Source organism: Opisthocomus hoazin, chromosome 6, assembly GCF_030867145.1.
Source record: "Opisthocomus hoazin isolate bOpiHoa1 chromosome 6, bOpiHoa1.hap1, whole genome shotgun sequence".
NCBI lineage: Eukaryota > Metazoa > Chordata > Aves > Opisthocomiformes > Opisthocomidae > Opisthocomus > Opisthocomus hoazin.
In genome coordinates this window covers 31,319,524-31,340,808 of record NC_134419.1, presented here as the reverse complement: position 1 = coordinate 31,340,808, position 21,285 = coordinate 31,319,524, and the positions used below count along the sequence as shown (strand labels likewise).

The window sequence follows — 21,285 nt, the reverse complement described above, 5'->3', positions numbered from 1 at the left end:
CACCAGGGTGGCCCAGCGTGTGGACACCCCATCTCCGCGTCCTCAGGGCTCCCTGCTGGGTTTCTCTTAAATTATTTCAAACTGAAAACAAACAAACCAAATATATATATGTAATAATGAAACGGTGCCCTTGGCTTGCGGGTGGCATGGCGGGGCTGGGGGGTGACCCTCGGCTTCAGCTGGGGGGCCAGGACATGCCCCAGCCCCCCAGGGTCATGGTCTGGGTGCTGGGGAGCATGCGGGTGCCTTCGTGTGGGGCTGAGCCCCCCGGGGCCAGCATGACCATGGTGGGCAGCTTGGCGAGGGCTGCGGGGTGGCAGGGGTGGGGGGCACAGCACATGGTCCAGGACAGGCAGAGCCAGGGTGTGGGGGGAGCTCTGTGGGGCCCGAGGACCCCTTTGGTCTGGGGGACAGCCTGGGGGGCATCCCCGGGGGATGATGCTGTGCTGGGGGGCTCACCGGTGCCACCCCACCTTTTGGGGGGTGGGGTCTCTGGATGGGCTCAGGGTCTTTGCTGCCGGGCATCCCAGGGCCCATCTCTCCAACAGCCACCTCCTGACCACATCGTGGTGCTGGGGGGGTCTGGGCAGGCAGCCACGGGGCTCAGCAACCCCTCCTCCAGGAGATGCCCGGCAGATGCCGGTGGGAGCTTTTCCCACTACCTGGTGCCAGGAGACCCCCCCAGCCCCGGCTTGTCCCCGAGCAAGGGTCACCGCGAGAACGCCCGGTGACTTCTGCTGCACCGCACTGGGCAGCAGCAATGCCTTGATCTAGAGAGGGGCCCCACCACCAAGAGAAAAAAGCAAACGTAGAGGGGAAACGCGCCTGAAGGCAGTTTGGTGGCTCGCGGCAATGGCAGCAGGCCGGACGAAGGAAGGAGCACGACCACGCCAAAAATAATGCGGGGACAGGAGGCGTGCGGCAGCTTATATGCTTATAAATATCTGCAGGGTGGGTGTCAGGAGGACGGGGCCAGACTCCTTCCAGTGGTGCCCAGCGACAGGACAAGGGGCAACGGGCACAAACTGAAGCAGAGGAAGTTCCAGCTGAACATGAGGAAGAACTTCTTCCCTCTGAGGGTGACGGAGCCGTGGCACAGGCTGCCCAGAGGGGTTGTGGAGTCTCGGTCTCTGGAGATGTTCAAGCCCCGCCTGGACAAGGTCCTGTGCAGCCTGCTGTAGGTGACCCTGCTTCGGTAGGGGGTTGGACTGGGTGACCCACAGAGGTCCCTGCCAACCCCTGACATGCTGGGATTCTGTGAACTGCTGAAATCATCAGCACGGGCTGGACGACATGAGCACCCAGCGCAGCAGCTGGGTCTCACCCGCCCGGCCGGTGCCTGGCCAGGGGACACGCAGCTGCTCGAAGGAAGCCACTAACCCGGTGAGGAGGAGCGTTCAGGCTAAGCATCCCGGAGGTGAAGGTGCCTGGCGGTGAGCTTCCCACTCGGGGAGGACAATTTTCAGGGGCAATTTGCAATTTCAGCAGAAGTCTGAGCATCAGCACCCATTAATTTCCTCCCCCGTCCCCATCTGAGAGGCAGATGGGAGGCGTAAGCCAGCCTGCCCCCAGTCTTTTGGTGTTTGCAACTTACATACGGGAGCAGGCTTTAGCAAGAAATCATTTTTGCTTTCCTGAAGAGTCACCCCGTGTCCTGCAATCGGTGTTTGCAGCAGGAAACCCCCCCCTCTGCACTTCTCCTGCCCAGGGAGGTTGTGGAGTCTCCTTCTCTGGAGATATTCAAGTGCCGCCTGGACGCGGTCCTGTGCAGCCTGCTCTGGGTGACCCTGCTTCGGCAGGGGGTTGGGCTGGGTGACCCACAGAGGTCCCTTCCAACCCCGAACATTCTGTGATTCTGTGATGCTGCCAGGGTGGGCTTTCTTCATCCCATTTCGGTATCGACCCAGTTCACCGTGCGAGGGAGACAACCAGGCTATCCGACACTGCGGAGACAACTCGAGTGACAAAGGTAACAAAAGGACTGGGAAGCAACACAGAAACGTGGCCTAGCTTTGACTCTCCCGCCTTCTGGTTGCTTACAATGGAGGTGTCAAAAAAACCAGCAGTTGGGGACAATGAAGACATCCTATTTACAAGTTCATAAGCACTTAAAATATATAGCTGAGCCCCGTTCCTCTGAGAACGCGCGTTGTGCACCCGCAGAGAGAGCGTGGCTCAAACAGTCATCAGAAAAAAAAAAAATCTTCAAAGTCGTTTTTTTCTTTCCTTAAAAAAAATAAGTTATTTTAGACCTGACAAATCACTTGCCAAAGGGAAGCAGCTGTTAAACAGAAGCAGTTACTCGGTTATACAAGGGCAAAGAAAGCGTCAGTCAATGAGCTTTAGAGGCTTGTATAACGAAGGAGGCAATTTCAAAAGCTTTAGGAAACTCACTCGCCGGCTAACGGCTACTTGACGGCTTTCAGCGTGCACCAACCCAAGCTCTGGGGTTGTGAGCGGCGCGCGGCCGGCCAATGGCGGGACACCAGACCCTGCGGCGCGGGGAGCTCGACCGGTTCCCGTTCCAGCGATGCTTTTGGCCGGAAAGCACCCGCAGGCCGGCGACGTGGTTTGTAATGCTCAGTGAATTAATTAATTGCTCCCCCCCCCCAGGGCTCGCTACTCTGCGTCCGCATCTGACAGCGGGCGGCTGGGGACCGCTGCGGCCAGCTCCTACCTGCACGGGGGTCAGGTCCCCCTCCAGCCGCCCGGCTCCAGACCCGGAGCCGAGGTCCAGATTGCACCGCGCCAGGGGAAAGAGGCAGCTCCAGTCCTTCACTCCCCGGGGCCAAGCCAGACGCCAGCGGAGCCGAGCCGCGGTCCTCAGAGGAGAACGGTGAGAGCTGGGTGCGGGATTTCTTGCTCTTTGTGGGTGGACGGAAACGGCGAGAGTTTCATTTCCCCGCACGCCGGGGCTGAGGGGGCGGGGAGGGGGCGTCCGCGGAAGTTCAGTCCATCACAGGGCGAAAAACAGGATGAGCACCACCAGCAAGATGAGAAAGAGGACGATAATTGCACACCACTGCCGTCGATCTGGAAGGAAAAGGAAGCATCAGCCTCCCTGCTTTAAGGGGGAAGGAGAATCACGGCAGGGGGCGGAGAGCTTTCCTTCGCTGTACTACTGGGAGCCCAGTTTAAGCTTCCAGAAGCCATAAAAAAGCCAAAGCAGCAGCTCGTCTCGCAGCGCACCCCACTGCAGCCCACGGGGCGACAGCGTTTCTCCCCCAGGACACATCCGTTTTTGGGGCCGGCTGTGGGAATTCTGAGGCTTCTCCCCGGCCAAGCTCAAACCGATTTGATAAGCCGCTTCAAAAGCAATGCGGAGGAAGAAGCGGAGTGCTGGCTGCTCCGCGTTGCTGCTCATTCGTGGAGCAACCTGGTTGCTAGAGGAACAAGAAGGGGTCTGGTGAAAGCTGCCCGAAAGACCTCTGCCGGGGAGAGCTTGTGGCAGCTCCCCTTAGGAGAGTCTAACACTCTCCCTGGGTGCCTTTACACCTCGCTGGCCCCCTGCATGTTCTGCAAAAGCTCATCGCCTCCGAGAGCTTCTGTCGGCCCGTGGCCACATCTGTGCTGGCAGAGAGAAGCCCCCCGCGAGATGACGGTGCAGCAGCGGGGACAGGGCTGCTGGCACCCCCCCCCAACTTCTGGGCGCAGCAGCTACCCCAGTAAGAGCTCTCCTGGTCAGCCCCGGAGCGTGCGATGCCAGGGAGAGCAGAAATTCTCTTTCACAACTCTCAGAGGCACTCTGCAGCGATCAAAGCATTTTTTCCCAGAGGAAAGTGAAGATACACGAGGTTCGCCAGGGGTTGTGCTGCCACTGGGCTACTGGGGACCCAAAGGGCACCGTCAGCACCCCAAACGGTCTCTCTAGGGCCGTATTTCCACAAACTCCTAAATCCCCCAGCCAGCCTAATCCCCCAGAGCAACACTTCTCCTGCTGAGTCACTTCTGCCTCCACAAGCCACCCCAGCACCCCCGGGAGCGGGTGAGGGAGGCGGCGCCGGCCGGGCGCCCCGCCAGCGCTCGGAGAGGCGAGCCGGCGGCGGGGGACTTCCCAGCAGGCACGCCGGGCTTCCTGTTTGCTCTGCCCACCGGCTTCTGGCACAGCCTTATAAGGGCTTTTCTCGTGGGTCCAGCCTCCCGCCCGGCACAGAAATCGCCCCTTTCCTCTGCCAGCTGAGAGATGCCGGACCGACAGCGGGCCGGCGGGCGCCAGCAGCCCCGGGGCAGGTGGGATTTGGGAAGGGGCTTGCCGCAGGAAAAGCCACGCCTGTGGCAAGTGTTTTACGGCACCTCGAAAGCTTTTGCTCCACAGGCAGCTCGAGAGACTGCGGCAGAGCAGGAGGCTGCAGAGCTTCCCCTCCTACCATCTAGAGAGGGATTTTCCCAGCGTGGCAATAGCAGCGTAAATAGAAAGGCATCTGTAAACAAAACAAAGGCAGAGGACAGGCTGCAGGGCAGCGTCTGGGCAGGAGCAAACTGCAGGGCTTGGAAGTCTTCCCCCTCTTTCAAGCACCGAGATCCGCTGCCTCCCCTCCGCTCGGCTCTGGGCTGGCCATCAGCGGGCGGGAGGACGCAGTGTCCCAGCCCGAAGATCCGAAGGCTTGCCTCTCCCTCTCCAGGGCCGGATCCCGCTTCCCGGGACCTACCGCTCGTCATGTGAGACACTTTGGCGAGCTTCTTCATGACGTTATCGAGCCGCGACTGCGTGCTGTCTAACTCGTGGGAGAAGTCATCCAGCATCCTGGGGACAGAGAAGCATGGGATTTCTCAGCGTGCTCACACACCCCGACCCAAACACCAAAGTCATCAGTGTGCTGCACCTTGGTGGGGAAAAGCAACGTGGCCCGCTCTCCTGAAAGTACCCAATGGCGGGGGGGGGGGTGAAACCCTGCTGAAGCAGCAGCTCTGCTTTGGTGGAAAGTGGGAAATCATGTGGGACTCCCGTCGGACTGGTCCCCCCTGCGTGTGCACCGGTGAGCTCTACGTACCCCTCCGAGGTGAGAAGCAGGAGGGTTCCCTCCTTTTTAGAGGAAAGTCTCCCCTCTAACCTGTGGTCAGGGAGATGGTTTAGACAGATCTAGGTGCCAACCTGGACTTTAAATCTCTTTTCTCATTCAGGGCTTGCAGTTGAAGCTAAAATCTTGCTCCACGAATAAAGCAGGAACGAGATTTGCAATTGCTTTTAAGGTGCTTTTTAAGCTCTGCATGGAAGTTACCCCTCTGCGTCCTCCACACAGCAACTGCAATGAATCGGAAAGCCTTCCTGAAGCCGTGCTTTGTCAACGCCAAGAGCCCATCTGAAGAGAAACGAGCACTTCCAGAACCAAGGTACCAATCCAATTGTCTCCAGCCAGTGGGACTTAAATGCTTAATACTTTTAAAAGGACAGCTTCTTTTGTCTGGAGTTCTAGAGCACTTGTTAAACCTTCCTTCGGCGCGGAGAGAGTTGTAAAAAATCTCACTGCAGTGGTTATCTGCTACTTTCTCGCAAGCACTCATGGCTTACGTGGTGATCTGGAAACAGACACACCACACTGATCTGCTCGCGTGACAGCAGAAGACTCTCATGCTGCAAGACTTCATGTGGGAGGTGGGTTTAAAGTTCCTCCTCGCCACCACAGACGACATCACTTCACAAGGGACATGGCCCTCCAGACCCCTGTCAGCCACACCAGGAGGGGTTTTAGCCGTGAACCCTTCAAGCCTCTCTGGAAGTGGCAGCTGTTAGCCTGTTTAACTGGAAACTTTATGCACTTGTTGCAAAGGACAAGAACTGGGAAAGAAATCTAATTTGTATGTAAACGATGGATGCAAATCACTTTGTGAGCTACCCTTTAACCCTTTGCGTGACTGAGGGTTATTTTTAGCTTTAACTATGAATAGCAGCTCTGTGCTGCGTGTTTCAGAGCGGCAAGGCAGAGCTGAGAACTCCCCGGTGAAGCAGCTATCCAGGGGCAGCACAAAACCCCGCGGAGTGGGGAAAGCGCCCAGTATCCCCAGTACACAGCACCTCCCTCCCCCATCTGCTCGGCACTGCCGGCTGCCCGAAGCCAAGGAGCGTGACTGCATGCCTTACGGGGAGCGTGTATAAAGGAGAGAGAAAGAAAGGTGAACTGGTAGCTAAGCCTACCCTTGGTGCCGGCTTTCAAACGAGCGAGACTGCGGTTAAATCCTTGCAGGCTGTGGTAAGAAATGCTTTCTGCTGCCTGAAATCAAAGGCTAGCTGGGAGAGGCTGCCTGAGGGACTAGTAAATTCAAGGCCCTAGTAGGAGCAGAGATACGTGTGCGAGGACCCCCAGCTGCGCTGCAGCCAGCCCCATACCAGGTTTTCATCTCCTACTTACACTGCTTGCTCCTCCAGCTCCCCGCCAATGCGCTGGGACATGTTCTTCAGCACGCCAATGCTGCCAGAGACCAGCTCCAACTGCTCATCTTGCTGCTCCACAATCAGCTGGGGCCAAAGAGAAGGGAAACGGGCAATTACAGGTCTGCTGGCTCCCGCAGCTGGGTCGGAGCCAGCTGATCACACTCACCGCTCGGCCAACATCAGCTGCAGGGCCTGGGCACAGACCTAAGCCAGCAGGAATGAGGACTGCGTTCCCAAGAAATGCCGGAGAAGTGACAGCCGCAGGAAAGCCTCCCCAGCAGGGCATCCCCACGGCACAGCAGGCTGCAGTCTCCTGATATCCCCGCATCCAGCCATGCCCCCTCCCTTCCCTGCTGCACCCACCGCTAAGGTGACTTTTAGGGTTGGTCATCCAAACCTCCGCAAGACCCCCTGCCCACAGCAGCGAGCACCACGGAGCCACGCTGATGCTGTGCCTGGCAAAAGCGACCTGGAACCTGCTGCAGCTAACCAGGGGTTAATGCGAGTAAAAAGGCTGTTGCAGCTTCTACGGCTAAAAATAGCAAGCCTGGCTCCCAATGTGCCAAAGGAACAGGTCTGCTGATGTTTTAAGTCATTTTCAGGGCACAGTCACGCTAAGGATTAGATTTACCCTAGTTACCTACTTCTGAATCTATTTATCTTCCTAGAGTCACTAGGTAAAACTCGTCTGAAAGCCAGGGCAGCGTCACGGGTCAGGAGCTTTAGAAGAGTTTGCCACCTCCGAGAAGCTGCCTGCTTAAAGGCCCGTGTCTGGGTGGGCTGCTGCATGCAGGTCTGCGTGCTGCCCGGGCACTTCTCCAGAGGAACTCCCCCGGCAGCGGGGAAGCACCTCGCCAGGGCTTCTCGCAAAGCCCTCGTGCGCGGTTTCTCACGAACCTCATGTTGACAAAGGCAGGAAAAGGAAGCAGGCACGTGCTCCTGCTCCTAGCCCCTTCCGATGAAGATGCACGCAAACAACAGCAAACATCGGCTCATTTTTTCACCAGGGAAAGCTGCGTAAGAGGAATGGGCTCTCTTTGGTTTGCAACGTTTCTACTCCTCCAAGGATTTGTAGTAGTAAAGCTTAGTGTGCTACATCTTCCAGATCATGCTGTTTGCCTTCTGTACAGAGCAGAAGACCCAAGCCTCAAGGGTTAAAAACTGTGCCAAGATGCATCCAGAGCTGTGCTGCCCAGGAAAGGCACACACAAGGTATATGCTGCAAGCGCAGAGGAGGGCTGTCAGGCTCCTGGATCCGGACCAGCCAAGGACTGCATTCTTTTCGGCCCTCGCAGCCCATGCCTCATCCCCCTGGCACCCATTTGGCAAGCTAAGCTATGCAGCCCGCACGGTGCCGGCTGCCTTACCTGTTGTTGAGCCTGCTGCTCCTCGATGAAGTGTGAATTTGCTAATTGCAGCTCCCGGTCCAGACGGCTGTACTTGTCAGGTCCGGAGCTCCAGCTCTGACTCCCGCTTTCTCCCAGGAGTGCCTGAACAGATGCAGAGAGCCATCAGCAAGACCGTTGTGCCTGCTCACAGCCCACCTACAGGGTGCAGTGGGCAGGCAGACGAGGCAACGCTCCCGCACACACGCGTACAGCATCCTTTTCCTCCTGCTCTGTTGCTACTCAGCCAGAGTGCTGTCACGAACTGGAACAACGCAATGCCAAAATGCCAGCATGGGAAGACTCCGCAGCCCGATACCGCAGACAGACCGCTGGAGTACGACCGATGGACGGTGTGTGCAGGAGGTCTGCGCAGCGCACAGGACTAGCAACAGTCCGCTCAAAAGGCAGCACCGTGTGCTAGGACACGTAAGCTGGGAAGCACCCGGATATACTGTGTTAATGGATGTATGGCTTGAACTGAACACCATGCTGCTAATGACAGGGGCTTACCAGGGTCTGGAGAAAGTACTTAACCAGTTGAGCTGACATTAAAACAGTGCAATACATAACCACAGCAGTATTGTACGCTCATGTTCTTTGATTCAGGCTACCTGTTCCTCCAGAACGCCACACAGTTGCCAGCATAGAAGTTTACACTTGCTACCTGCTCTACAGCCCGAACGGAGAAGCTCAGGCAAAGCCAGCAGAGACGTGGCTTTCCAGCTGAGGAAGTCTGGGCCCTGGAAGGGGTATAACACGAGCAAGATGCCGAGGAATGAATGTGGCCTGCAGGCGAGGAGCTGCACTCCGCAGCACTAGGAATGGTTCGGGGAGCTCAGCCCGCTAGTGTGGAGGGAAGGCTGACTTGTAACGAGACCGTCTCACCGCTTCTGGTTGTGGGCAGGAGGGGATGGCTGAGTATTTGTGAAGACAATGAGCAGGCTGCTCTGGCAGGCTAAAACCAAGGTTTCTACAGTTCATCTATCTGCCTTACAGAGTTTGAGGAGGGGGGAGGAAAGCTGACGGACCGACTGCGCAGGAAGCCAGCAGGACATCTGGCTTTGATTGACACTGAGCAAGCTCCCGGTTCTTTCCAGTTCGTGGCAAGCTCAGCTATCACTTATTTAACGCGGTGCACTAGCTTTGCTGCAGCTTCAGTGGAAAGGCCTCTGCGTTTGCCAGCCTTAGCCCATGAGGGTCAGCCTCTTGGACACAGAGGCACGCTGCAAAAGGTGCTGCAGCCCAGGCTTCGCCGTCCGGAGGGAAGGCGAGGGGCTGGGGAAGGGAGAGGAAGACGGTGAGGGGAAGTCAGTTTTCTTGACCAGATGTCGCCAGGCAGGCTGGGCCCTGTGGTCTCCTGCAGCTAGCAGGAACTTCGCACAAAGGCAGGCAGTGAAACGCAGAGACAGCTACAGACTTGTCTGAGCAAGAGTGTCAGGGACTCTGCTTCTTCAAGTGTTTGCCAAGCACATCAGTCAACCCCGTAACAAGCTCAGGAATCAGCTCTGTGCTTCTCAGTCCCTTGTTGCAGTTTGTCATTTTTGCCACAAGTGTTAAGACTGACACAGCCAGGTAAGTGAATCGTACGAAGCGCACACCAGCTTTTACCGAGGCAGCTCTGGAAGTCAGCTCTGAGATCTCCTTACAGCCTCCTCGTCAGCCAGGGAGGAGCACAAGCTGCATCCATTTCTATTCCTTAGATTACAAGTGCAGAAAACCTGAGACTCCTTGAGCTTCTTTCATCTTCTTACATGGCTAACTATTACGAGAGGCAGCTGTGTGAAAGGATATGGCAGCATCTTGGCTCCTAAACACAGCAGAGGATTACACTCACTGACATGGATTCTGAGCCTCTTCCCCCCCTCCCCGAGAAGGAGGGAGATTCCCCCTTCCACGGGATGATGCAACACCGACAGTTGTACACAACCAGCTCTGGAGACGGAGACAGATGGCGAGGGATGACTTATGGCTCGGAGAGACAGGCTTGGAAGAGGGTGGCAGCAGCGTGCCTGCAAGAACCAGCTCTGAGGCCAGCAAAACAGACACGGTTCAAACACACACTGCTGCTGCAGCACGCAAGCCCCTTCCCAGAACAAAGGCTTTCAAGGGGATGAACTACAGACAGGATATATATCGTAATTAAAACTTTCACGCAGTTTTGGTCAACGCTATACAGTCTACCTTACAATATGGAGCCTTAGGGTAAGTGAAACTGGAAGTTTCACCTAACATATACCTTAAGACAACAGCTGCTAGAGCTGATAAATCCTTCTCACTCCTTAAAGAACAAAACAGCCACTGCATTCACTTAACTTGCCTGTTTCTGGTTCTCACCTGCCTGTTTTTCCTTTCAGCCAGTGCTTGCACGGAGGAGTTCGACATCTGATCCTTCATTTCCTGTGTGTTCAACGAAAGAAGAAGTATGTGAGCATTGGATCTGAGGTGACAGGCAGTTTCAGGGCGCTACAGGGCTCTTTACCCAGCAACGCTTCTGAAGGGGGAGGGAGGGAAGGGAGGCTTTCTCTGAAAATGTGCAGTTTTGAAGAGTCTGGAAGGATGTTGTAGAAAGCTTCATCATAGTTCAGCGTTTTACTAACACTAGAATCAACGCCAATGGGATATTTTGAAAATACTCCTTATTTGCTACTCGTTTTGCTCCACTACAGCCAGAAACACTGACCTGTATAATATTAAACTAACATTCCCATTGATAGACTGTAAGGAAGAGCTATGTTTTTCAAGGTTTTGGAAGCCTGTAAGCCCCTGCGCTCTATTACCAGTTGCATCTGGTTTTATGTCGCATAGGATGAGACACAGGTCCTGCCCTGTGGCCATGCTCTCTAACTGTGCCTATGCTTTCTCTTTTACCAATTAAGTTTTGCTGTTGAGTTCCTGCAGGAGACCACCAGCCACAGAAGGCTCCCCATCACAACGTAGTCTAGTTTTTGTAGGCTAGATTAGCAAGAAGTCAGCAAGACCTAGCAAGAGGTTGATCCACCAGCACAGTTCTGATGTCACCAGAACATTTAGGTATGTTTTACTGTTCAGAGACACACAACAAGTCACCTAAGAGCACCAGATCCCACTCAGTTACTTCTCACTGGCTAATGCACACGCTGCCGTGTATCACAGATTCCTCCACTGAAACAGTACGTCAGCTGCATAATGCCACTAACGAATTTCATTTAATAGTAAGAGACGCTGCTCCAAGACCCATTAGCCAGCAGTTTTCAGCCAGGAAAAGAGGACCGCAGAGCAGGCTTGCCTGATCCTGCTTGTCTGGGGAGCAGACTACACCGAGGGCAAGGCAGCAAGCACACGCCTGCTACCCGGGGCCAGCGCGGTTTCGGGATCGGTTCCCAGGCAGCGAGCCTTAGGGACAGCATCCAGACCGCGGGACTGCAGGTAGGGTAACAAGCTTGCTGCCAGCCACAGCAACGCGTTTTGTGAAGCAGGAGCATCACAGTCATGAGGGGCAGCGGAAACTAAGCTACACTCAGTGTAGCTATTAATAGGGAGAAAACTTCCTAACTAGCAGCTTGTTACCAGGCAGTGAAGCTTTTGGGAAGGTGATGCTTCTCTATTTATTACCACCAAGTTGTTAAAAATCCTCCTTTTGCTTCTGAAGTGTGAGCTTAAACTAAAATAAAAAATCTTCCTCAAGTTAAAAATAAATCTAGTGGTTGTTTGGACTGTTTTGTAGTGGTAGGAAGTTGAAGTCACCACGTCAATAACGCTAGGCTTTAACCATCTGTCAGTGTTTCAGAGTGGACTCTCTGTTTTTGAAAACCAGCGCTACAAAAGCACAGGACAGTCGCGATTTCCTTCAGCTCCAGCCTCCCCTGTGTCGCAGCAGCGTTTTCACGCTTCCTTCCCAGTTACTACAGGTTCCCAGGCTTGCTGTTGCAAGAGAGGTGTGAAGACCTACAAGGGGCAGTAGCGGAAAAGGAGGGTACGCCATGGGGTACCTGCAGCCTCACAGCCCCAGGAGGGAGCATCTGGGGAAGACGAGGAATACTAAGAGCAAGCAGGTGGCAGGTTTATTCTCTGCTCTCCAGATCAGCACAGAAATGGCCGCAGGCTTTCCTTTTTTTAACCACCCCTGCCTTCCCGACGCTCCCACCCCAAGCCCACGTTCCTTACCCTGACCACCTGCCGCGTGCTCGTGATGAAGGTTTTCCTGATACCCAGCTCCGTCGCATCGAGGTTGAATTTCCGTGGGTTTGCTTCAACGATGCGTAGGCAGCGAGTCAAGGAGTCCCCGGTACCGGTGTCGGGCACGCACACAGACACACAACCCCCCCAGCATGCCTCAGCGGGGGTCTACCAAGCAGCCATTGCGCTGTGCCTTTTCCCAAAATTTGATTAGCAAAGTATGAAACGCTGCAGGGAAAAAAAAAAAAAGGCATGGCAGGAATGTACTGTGCAGTACACGCAGCAGTGTGAGGCTTCTCCCTTGCATTTTTTTGGTTCTCCGATGCTGTGCAGCACTTTCCGGAGTGTTCAGATGAACCCTAGGCAACAGGAGTATTTCTGGAAGCCAGCCTAGAATATGACTGACTACACAGAAATCCAAATTCAGACAACACAATAGGCTCTCTAGAACAAAGCATCTTAGAGTAAACCTTGTCAAAAGGAAAACCCTTTTGCTGAACACATTTGCCTTAATTTCTCAGTTGAAGTTTGAGAAAAGCCGATGTAAATGCAAAATCCAGTCCCAAATAGTCTTGGTTTCTGCAAAAATGTAACTACTGGCAAGCACTGGTGCTCGGCTGGTTACCGCAACTAGGGAACCGCACGCCCCTGCCTCCAAAGGACACAGAAAGGATATTAATTGTTTCATCCAAGTCTTCCAGGTCCCACTCGATGCTCCGCAGGTTGTTCCTGAGCTCATTAGTGGTCCAGTCGATTTCTTCTCTTGTGGCAATGGAGGGATCCTGCAAGAGCTCCGTCCACCTCTGGAAGAGCCCCTGGGCGGTGTTCACGGCTTTCTGCACCTCCCTGCAGCCGGGGTGATTAAAGACAAGCACAGGAACGATCAGCAGTTGCTCTGCAGCAGCCACGCTGGGACAGCCCCGTGGCCAGCCGAGAAGGAAAGCACAGCTTTCTCCCAAACACCTTCCCTTCAAGCAATTTTTAGCTTATTTTGTGAAATAAGGATTCGCCCTACCCGCTGGACAACCCCGCACAAAGCGCTGAGCAGCAACAACTTACAGGTCAGCTATTAACGAAGGGACCTATTTCTTTAGGGGAGGATTCTGTCGAGTGTCGCGCAGACAAGCCAGGACAGAGTGTCTGGACGAGGCAGCTCTTTGGCAATTAATGTTTTGCATTCCTCTCAACAGTTTTCCTCTGAAGACTCTTTGATGACCTCCGTGAGATACCCCAAGGGCACACAGAATTACAGGGACTGTCCCCACAATACAGCCAGGCAGACTGTTGAGTGCAGCGCTGTTTATTTTAATTCAGCATTTAAAAAACACACGGCTCTGCTACGCTGGCTTAGGGAACAGAAGTCTTTTCTGCTGCTCTAAGCTTTTTGGAGACGAGCGCGTTCACGGCATGGGAAAGCAGGCTTTGCTGACAGCACTGAACGCTGCTTTAATGATTTGGGGCAGGGGGGTCTGTAAGTTTGGGTCACGGCCCATCAGCGCGGTTATCTGTATTTACAAACTCTGCGGTCCTGAGCTGTGAACCGCTCCCCAAGGTTTACGGGGATGCAGGACGAGGGACGCAGGCGAGACCAGACTTTGCTGGCGTGAAAGGGGCCACCACGAGCCCAAGAGCTTGCGCACAGCATCCGTGTAAGATGCAGGTGTTTATCCGGTGCAGGAAAGCAGGTTATCAGCAGGGGAAGCCTGGGACGGATGAACTGAGCCCACACGCTGGAGGGGTGCCAGGACTGCAGCGCTCTCTACGTTACACCACGGCCTGAAGTACTCAACTTTGTTGTCGCAGCTGCTGTCTCTCAGCACCCTGACGCGCGCCCCTCCTCTTCTCGCACGCCTACAGCTCCAAGCCCGCCACATCTAGTGCCCTAAAGTCAGCAGCCCGCACTGAGGGTCGGGCAAGCTTCGTTCCCTCTGCTACTTTCTAGGAAAAGTTTGGGGTTTTAGTTTTTTTTCCCTTCTTGCGCATACTTAGGGAAGTACCCACAAGCAGGAATTTAAAGCGCAGCTGGCTGTCCTCTGATGGAGGGAGTCACAAACACCAGGAAAGCAAACTAAATGCCATGCTGGTGGCTCTACCGCCACCAGCCCCTTCCACCCCAACCGCCTAGGTAATAATTAACACCGGGAGCAGCAGCACATCCCCTTTCCCCTCCCAGCCCTTCCCTGCACGGTGCGGGAACCTCTCCGGAAAGTCTGACAGGATGCTTTGCTCCCCACCCATGGCAACTCATGTTTTTTTTCCCCCGTTATCACCAGTCCAACCTGGCAGCGCGATTCACTTTGCCCGGCTGCACCGGCATCCCTTCCCACACCTCCTGCGCTCCAGGAGTTGTTTTTCCACCTGGGAAATCCCACCGCTCCCCTACAAGCTCTTCCGCTGTCTCGCGGCCACGCGGGGCAGGCGACCCGCCCGCAGCAGAGGCTGAAGCTGGCCCCGGTGTGGTTTTTCAGCTGTTAAATTAACTATTAATCACAATTTTGCTTTCCTCCCGCCTTTGGTTTGGCAGGAGTTTTTTTCCACCTGGGAAAGCCCAGCACTCCCCCAAGAGCTCATCCACTGTCTCACGGCGATGTGGGACAGTCGACCAACCTGCAGCAGAAGATGAAGCCTGGTGTGATTTTTCAGCTGTTAAATTAACTGTATTAATCACAATTTTGCTTTCCTCCTGCCTCGACCGCCTTCGGTTTCCAGGAGGTTTTCTTCCACCTGGGAATGCCCACTGCTCCCCTATGAGCCCTTCCACTGTCTCATGGCGACGGGAGACAGTCGACCGGCCCGCAGCAGAAGCTGAAGCCGGCCCTGGTGTGGTTTTTCAGCTGTTAAATTAACTGTATTAATCACAATTTTGCTTTCCTCCCACCTCGACTGCCTTCGGGTCAGCTTGCCTTCGTCCAGGCTCTTCTCCGCTTGCCTCCCCTCACCGCCGGCCACGCCGCAGTCTCTATCCCAGCTCCCCTCCATCCTTACACCTGCTGCAGGGTCGACAGCCCCCCGGGCCCACCGCCTCCCCGTACCCCGGGGGTGCAGCCCCACAACTGGGGGTCCCCCAGGCCCACAGAGCTTCGTGAGGGGAGACCTTCCACGCCCTCGACGCCGGCCCTCCCCCTCTCCCCAGCCGCAGGGGGGGGAGGGCCGGCAGGGCCGGCGTCGAGGGCGCGGCCGCCATTTTCCCCCTCCCCGCTCGCCCCCAGAGACCCCCCCCCAGGGCCTCCCCTACCGCGGGGCCTCCCCTACCGCGGGGCCGCCCCGCGCAACCCCCCCCACTCCCGGGGCCACCCTCGGCTCCCTCCCCGGTCCCCCCAGCCCCGGGGGTCTCCCCTGAGGTGAGGTGGGGGGGGTGGGTATCGGCGCTCACCCCTTCACCACGAAGAAGGGGTCCTCCATCGACATGGCGCTGCCGCCGCCGCGCGCCGCGCCCACCCCGCCCCTCCGGAGCCAAGCCCCGCCCCCAGCCCCGCCCCTGCGCGCCTGCGCACACCGGCGGGCTGAGGGTGAGCGGCGCGCTGTCATGGCGGCCGCCGTGAGGGGAGGGGCGGGGTGTGAGGGGAGGGGCGGGGTGTGAGGGGAGGCCCGGCCCGGTGGTGGAGGAGGAGGAGGAGGAGGAGGAGGAGGAGGACGAAGACGAAGACGAAGACGAAGAAGGGGAGGGCGACAGCCAGCCTGCAGCGCTCCCGCTCCTCTTCCTGCTCCCTTCCTGGCCCTGCTTCCTTCCTTCCTCCCTCTTCGCTGCTACGGGGCAAGCACGGCCTGCTGCCTCTGGGCCTTTGTGCGTCCCCCGGGGTGAGGAGGCCTTGTGCCCTCGCTCACCTCTATCCCGACCTCTGGGCTCCTCGGTAGCCTCTCGGCTGCGAGCACGGGTAGCCCTGGGCTGAGGAAAGCTGGCGGGGGAGGAATGGTGCCCGTGCTGGGATCTGTTCCCCAACACCCACGGCCGAGCTCCCTCAGCGTGGGGACGTCCCCCTCCCAGCCACCATGAGGGGATCTGCGCCTAAATCTCTGCCTTCTCAACCGAAGTGCGTGCCGCTGCCTGGTCCAGCAAACCCTGGCAACGCCCTTCTGCAGAGATGCCTGCTCAGCGTGTGAACTGGAGGCCTGGCGTCTGCAACCGCAGCGGCTTTCCTCAGGAACGGTGGCGTGGGAAGGCCGTGGCGCGGGTAAAACCGGTTTCTGCAGCTGGCGGGGACGAGGAAGCCGCCTCCCGCTCCCACTCCGGCCAGCGGTGTGCCGGGGAAGCTGCAGCTCGCCAGGCGTGGTGCGACGGGCGGCAGCTTCGGGGATTGTGTTTGGTGGCCGTTCCTCGCTGTGCCTTCGATGGGTTGTCCCCCCCGGTTTCGGGGGGTCCCTGCCGAATGCGCTGTGCTGGGCGCAGGGGGTCCCATCTGGAAAAAAGTGGAGTGCCAAGGAGTCACTGACACAAAACCTCACGATCCTCCCGTGATTTCCACCCACGCTTCATGCGCTTCAGAGCTCTCGCCTGCCCCACTGCCGCCATTCCCCATGCTGTGCTGCAGCCCTTGTCTCCTGCTCTGGCAGGTTTGGGCTTCTTGCTGGGACAGAGGAGGAAATCCGGCGTATTTCCAAGCAGGGGAAGGAGAGCTTGGGTTGGGCTGGAGCTGCCTGGCAGTTCTGGTTTCTTTCTGCCAATGATATCCCAGCAGAGGCCTGGCTCTCCTTGGGGTGCTGCTTCTCTCTGCAGGGACAGCATTTCCCGATGTGCTGTGTCTTAACAACTGGCCTGTCACTAATGGGCTCGGAGGTGGTGGGTTGTTCTGCAAAGCGCAGGACAAGTCGCCTGTCGAAGTGTGCGCCCTCAGCGGGGACGCCCCCCTGAAGCCGCTCGGCGAAGGTTGTAGCCTGGTTGTTCAGTGTTCAGAGCCTCCGAGGGGTTTGGCTGTAGTAGTTAGGGTGCTTAAAGGCGTGGTGTATTCTGAGCAGTGCATCCAATGTTATCGGGGTTAGATTTGATCAAACACTTGTGAAAATCTATTGAGGGGAATTTGGTCTCCTTTTGGCATGCCGAAGCTGCGCAGTTTGGCTTGCTGTCGTCAAGCGTCCCCTGAAACCTTCACCACGCCGGGAATGAAAGAGGGAAAAGCTCCCACAGCCTCTTAGAGTTACTAGCTAGGAATTTCAGAAATCCTTTAATATATTGTATGAACGTTTTGTTCACTTAATTGAAAATGGTTTTTTTACGCATTTGCGAGAAAGTGTAGACATTCGCAGAGCTGTTGAGGGCTGAAAAGAAGGAGGCACTACTGAAACGTAGGGAAGTTGCCAGCTTTCCAGGAATGAAAAAGGAAGCCCTTTCTTTGATGCTGGAAATTAATTTACGTGATGCAGTAAATGATTCAGAGTTTCACATGGAAGCCACCCCAACCACTCTGCTATGTGTAGTTTGGAATGGGGCCATTTTTGCCGTTTCTTGTGGGAAGCTCTGATTTTTCAGTTCGGAAGCAGCGGGGAATGTTTCGGTAGCTTTTCGGCGTGCTCGGCTACCCGATTCCTCCCTGGGAGAGGAGTTCTCGGCACATGGCACACAGCTGGAGAACTGGTCAGGAAAGATCTGATTAAACACTTCTGCGCCGAAAAGCGCCAGCTCGTCAAAATCCCAACCGTCTGCAGGGAAGAACCGGCCTCACTGAAGCTTTTATCAGGAAAATTTTTGTGGCATGTTGGTACATGCACAGGGCTGTGTGTGTGATCCCGTGCTAGCCTGGTGCAAAGAACCTACGTTTGGCGTGGAAGAGATGGCTTTTCCTCTAGGGGGAAAAGCTGGATTGGTTTGAGTTTGGTTTTCTAAAAGTATAGGGGATATTTTTTTCCCCCTCAGAAAAGGTTTTACAGCAAAGGAAGAAGTGATAAAGTGAATGGGTTTCAGATGCTTTGGTGTTTTCCCTCCTTGTTTGCATTTCTAGTGAAAGTTGTTGAAGGTTTTCAACGGTGGTTCTAAGAGGAGGATTAAGGCAGTGGTAACTTCACACAAAACACTGGTCTGTAGCTAAACATTCAGTGTTGTGGCAGGCAGCAAGGGTGGACATCAAAACCCAGGGGGTTCCATCAAATCCTACCCACTCTTGGCCCCGCTGCGTTTGTAACTGGGTTTCCTGAGCCTCATTTTTACAAATCTGTGGGGACTTTACTGTGAAGCGTGAAGGGGCCAGGTGACACAAGGCCTCGACCATGTGGTGGCATGGTCCCCTGGCTTTGGTGACTCTGAGGTGTTAAGAGAAAAAGCCACCGAGAGGTGGCTGCTCCTTGCCGAGAAGAAGGCGCGGATGCTGGATGCTCCCGGTCCCACGTGCTGGAGCCGATGGAGCGGGTTTCCTTGGGCTTGCTGTTGTCTGGGAAAGAGTGAAGCCTGGCCAAAGCTCTTCCTGTGGCTGTGGCTTTCCTCCAGTTGCTGTCTCTTGTGGGTTCTCTGCTGTCCAAGGAAAGGTGGTTTCATGCTGTAGCCATACCCTCGGGTGGGTTTGTGGCAGTGCAAGGCCTGTGGGCAGCAGAGACTGCAATCCTGACTGGGCAAGCGGGCAAAAATGGTAAAAGTGCAACCAAGGATGGAATAAATGAGCAAGTGCAAGGTGATAATTCACGGTAGGATACGGGATGACTGTTCAGAATGAGGGTTGTTTTGGAGAAGATTGATTTTCCTTTTTGTAGTGCATAAGAAATTGTTTATTTAATGCAGGTGAAAACGGGGAATGAAATTGAGCAAAGACCGCGTTACTTTCTGCAGGGTGAACCTCAGGGACTGCCTTCCATGGGATGCCGAGAGCTTACTGGGACCCAAGAAGAGGTGAAATTACGTGAGAGGTGAGGTGCTGGACTGCCAGAGTCCTCGTTACTTTTTTAAGTGGGTGAAATTAGAAGAAAATTTTCCCCAGCAGCCTTACCCGGTAACCGTTCCTCGTTAGCCCGGTGTCCATGACGTCCTGGCCAGGGCTCTGGGCTCCGTCACGTAGTCAGCCCCATAAACCAGGCGAAGGACGAGGTGGCCGAAGCAATGTCCCTATGAGAGGGAAGGGGCACTGCTCAGAAGGAGCAGCGGGAGTCAGTGCCCGCTGGCGGGCACAGACATTTTATTTTGCATTTTCCCTTGGTGGTGGAAGGAGAGATTCAGCGCAGAGATGGTCTGCTCTGCACTTGCTGTTCTCATCGGTGGTTGCTGCTCTGAGGACTCGGGGGTGCCTCCTGGCATGCCTTTGGGCTTTCAATAAGCACGCGTGCAGTGTGCTTTGCTGGCAATGCCCAAGACCACCGGTCCCCCCTTTTGTTAGCAGCTCCGTGGCTCGGGATCATCGTTGCTCAGCCTCCCCGTCACACCTGAGCGGGAAGCAGTCGCACAGAGGACACATCTGTGCTCTGGGATGTGCACAGGGCTGCAGCCGTCGTCTGCCCGCCGGCTGAAAGGAAGGTGACATTGAGATAAAGGAGAGGAAAAAAAAGAGTAATTAGGCTGGGACTCCTTTGGGCAGGCAGTCTGCCCTGCGGTTTGCTGAACTGTGACTTCGGATGGCTCTGTGTGGAGTTTGCACGATTAATTTGAGAGGTTTAACCCCGTGCTGGGCTGCGGGTGAATGCCACCGAGGCTGCCTTCTTGTTTAGCAGAGAGCGAGCGCATCCCCCGTGGCCAGGGAGAGATCGCTCCAGCGAAAAGCAGGGGCTTTGCTGGGCAGCCGGAGGGTCGTCTGCTGGGCTGCGTCCCAGGGCTGTCCTGGACACAAGGCAGCCTCTGTCTTTGGAAATGGCACAGGACCCATTGCAGGCGTATCGGAGAGGGGAAAAAAAAAAAACCAGTACAGGAAGGTGGACTACAATAGAAGGGTTGTCTGATAGGAAACCCCGGACAAATAAATGCATTTTTTCCCCAGGAAACCCAAGCCAGTTCCATAAAACACTGAAAGATGTGGGGCCACATTTTTCCGAGGGAAATGGCTGCCTGAAGAAGCTGATAGCTGGGAGTGGGATTTTTTTTTTTCCCCCACCTCCCTTTTGTGTTTGGAGAGGCTGCTGGAGGAGCAGCAGGATTTCTGACGGGCAGGGGGTCCGGGTCACGGGTCTCCAGAGGAGGGGAGGGAAATCCAAAGCCAGTGGCTCGGGCTGAGGGAAGGGAAATTTAAAATCCTTTGTGCAAGGGGGAAAAGGGGGAATGCCAGGTCACCGGTGAAAAAAAGACATGTAGGAGGGAGTCCTGTCTGCCTGGGGTATCTACACTATCATCTCTGCCAACAGGAATGGGGTTTTTAACCCTGGAAAACCCCTTTGCTTTCTAGTACGGGGGTGTGCTGCAGGCTCACACCCCACTGCGGTTTGAAGGGAGGGTGTCTTGGCGCGCTCGGAAGCTGAGGGAGCTGCTTCCTCTCCAGGTTTAGGTCTGTATTGATTTGTTTGTGTTTGTTTCGCTTGTGCGTGTTGTGTTTGGTTTCCATCCGGCAGCGACTGGCGCTGAGTTCTCTTGGCCGTGTTTTGGGATGTTTCCCAGCTCTTCTGACATTGTCTTCAAGCGCGGATAAACCAGAGCAGTTGGGAACCCTGGGGGATTGGTTACCGATATCCGATTGCAGCAGGTCCAGACCACATCCGTGCGAATCGTCGATTTTTTCTGAAACAAAAAAAAACCCCAACATGCCTCTGCCCCCTCCTGAGCCCTATGTGGGTCCCTCACAATTCAGGTGTGGGTCATTCCTGTCTAGAAGTGAACTCGGGCTGAGGCTGTGGATTACTCCGTGTTTGGAAATGCTCTTCCCTGTCCTGTTTTGCTTCCATCAGCAATCCCTGGGGATGCGCCTGGATCTCCCCGGGACTTTGGCTGCGCCGAAGCTCTGGTTTTGCTGCAGACAGCTGTTGGAGCGAAGGCTTTTGCCCCAGCCCCACCGGTGGTGAGGGACATGTGGCTGTTTTCATAGAATAGTTTGCGTTGGAAGGGACCTGTAAAGGTCATTTAGTCCAATCCCCCATCTTTTTTTTGTGTTCCCATCTTCTTCGCAGGAACGGTCTAACTCACGAATCCTGGTCTGAATCGAAGAGAGAGGGGATGATGCACGGCAGTGGTGCTGGGACAGCCGAGAGAAACGATGGGTGACTTCAGCCCGCGCTTCGGGGACACCCGAATTTCACCGTCCGTCCTACCCGCGGGCTTTTCCACCTCTTTGCAGCAGCCGGCTCCCCCGTGGGGCCCGGGCCGCGCGCTTGGTGACAGCGAGGGGCTGGCGGGGCGGTGGGGACGGGGCCAAGGCGCCGCTGTGGAAACCGGATCTTGCTAACCTCATCCTCAGCCCCGCCGCCGCCGGGCCGGCTGCGCGCCAGATGGCCGTGCCGTACGGCCCCCGCCACGCCGCCGCTGCGTGGGCTGTGTCC

At 55.8% G+C, this 21,285-nt stretch overlaps 1 protein-coding gene across 1 annotated transcript; it reads right to left on the bottom strand.

The window, feature by feature from the left end:
- Window positions 1–113: 113 nt before the first annotated feature.
- On the bottom strand, window positions 114–15,355 carry STX6 (syntaxin 6). Its single transcript, XM_075422518.1, has 8 exons — window positions 15,287–15,355; window positions 12,590–12,759; window positions 11,902–11,996; window positions 10,093–10,155; window positions 7,738–7,860; window positions 6,348–6,454; window positions 4,650–4,744; window positions 114–3,033 (listed from the first exon to the last, which is right to left on the bottom strand). Exons 1-8 carry the CDS (start codon window positions 15,319–15,321, stop codon window positions 2,957–2,959), a joined length of 765 nt encoding a protein of 254 aa, XP_075278633.1. The 5' UTR covers window positions 15,322–15,355; the 3' UTR covers window positions 114–2,956.
- Between the last annotated feature and the right edge of the window lie 5,930 nt (window positions 15,356–21,285).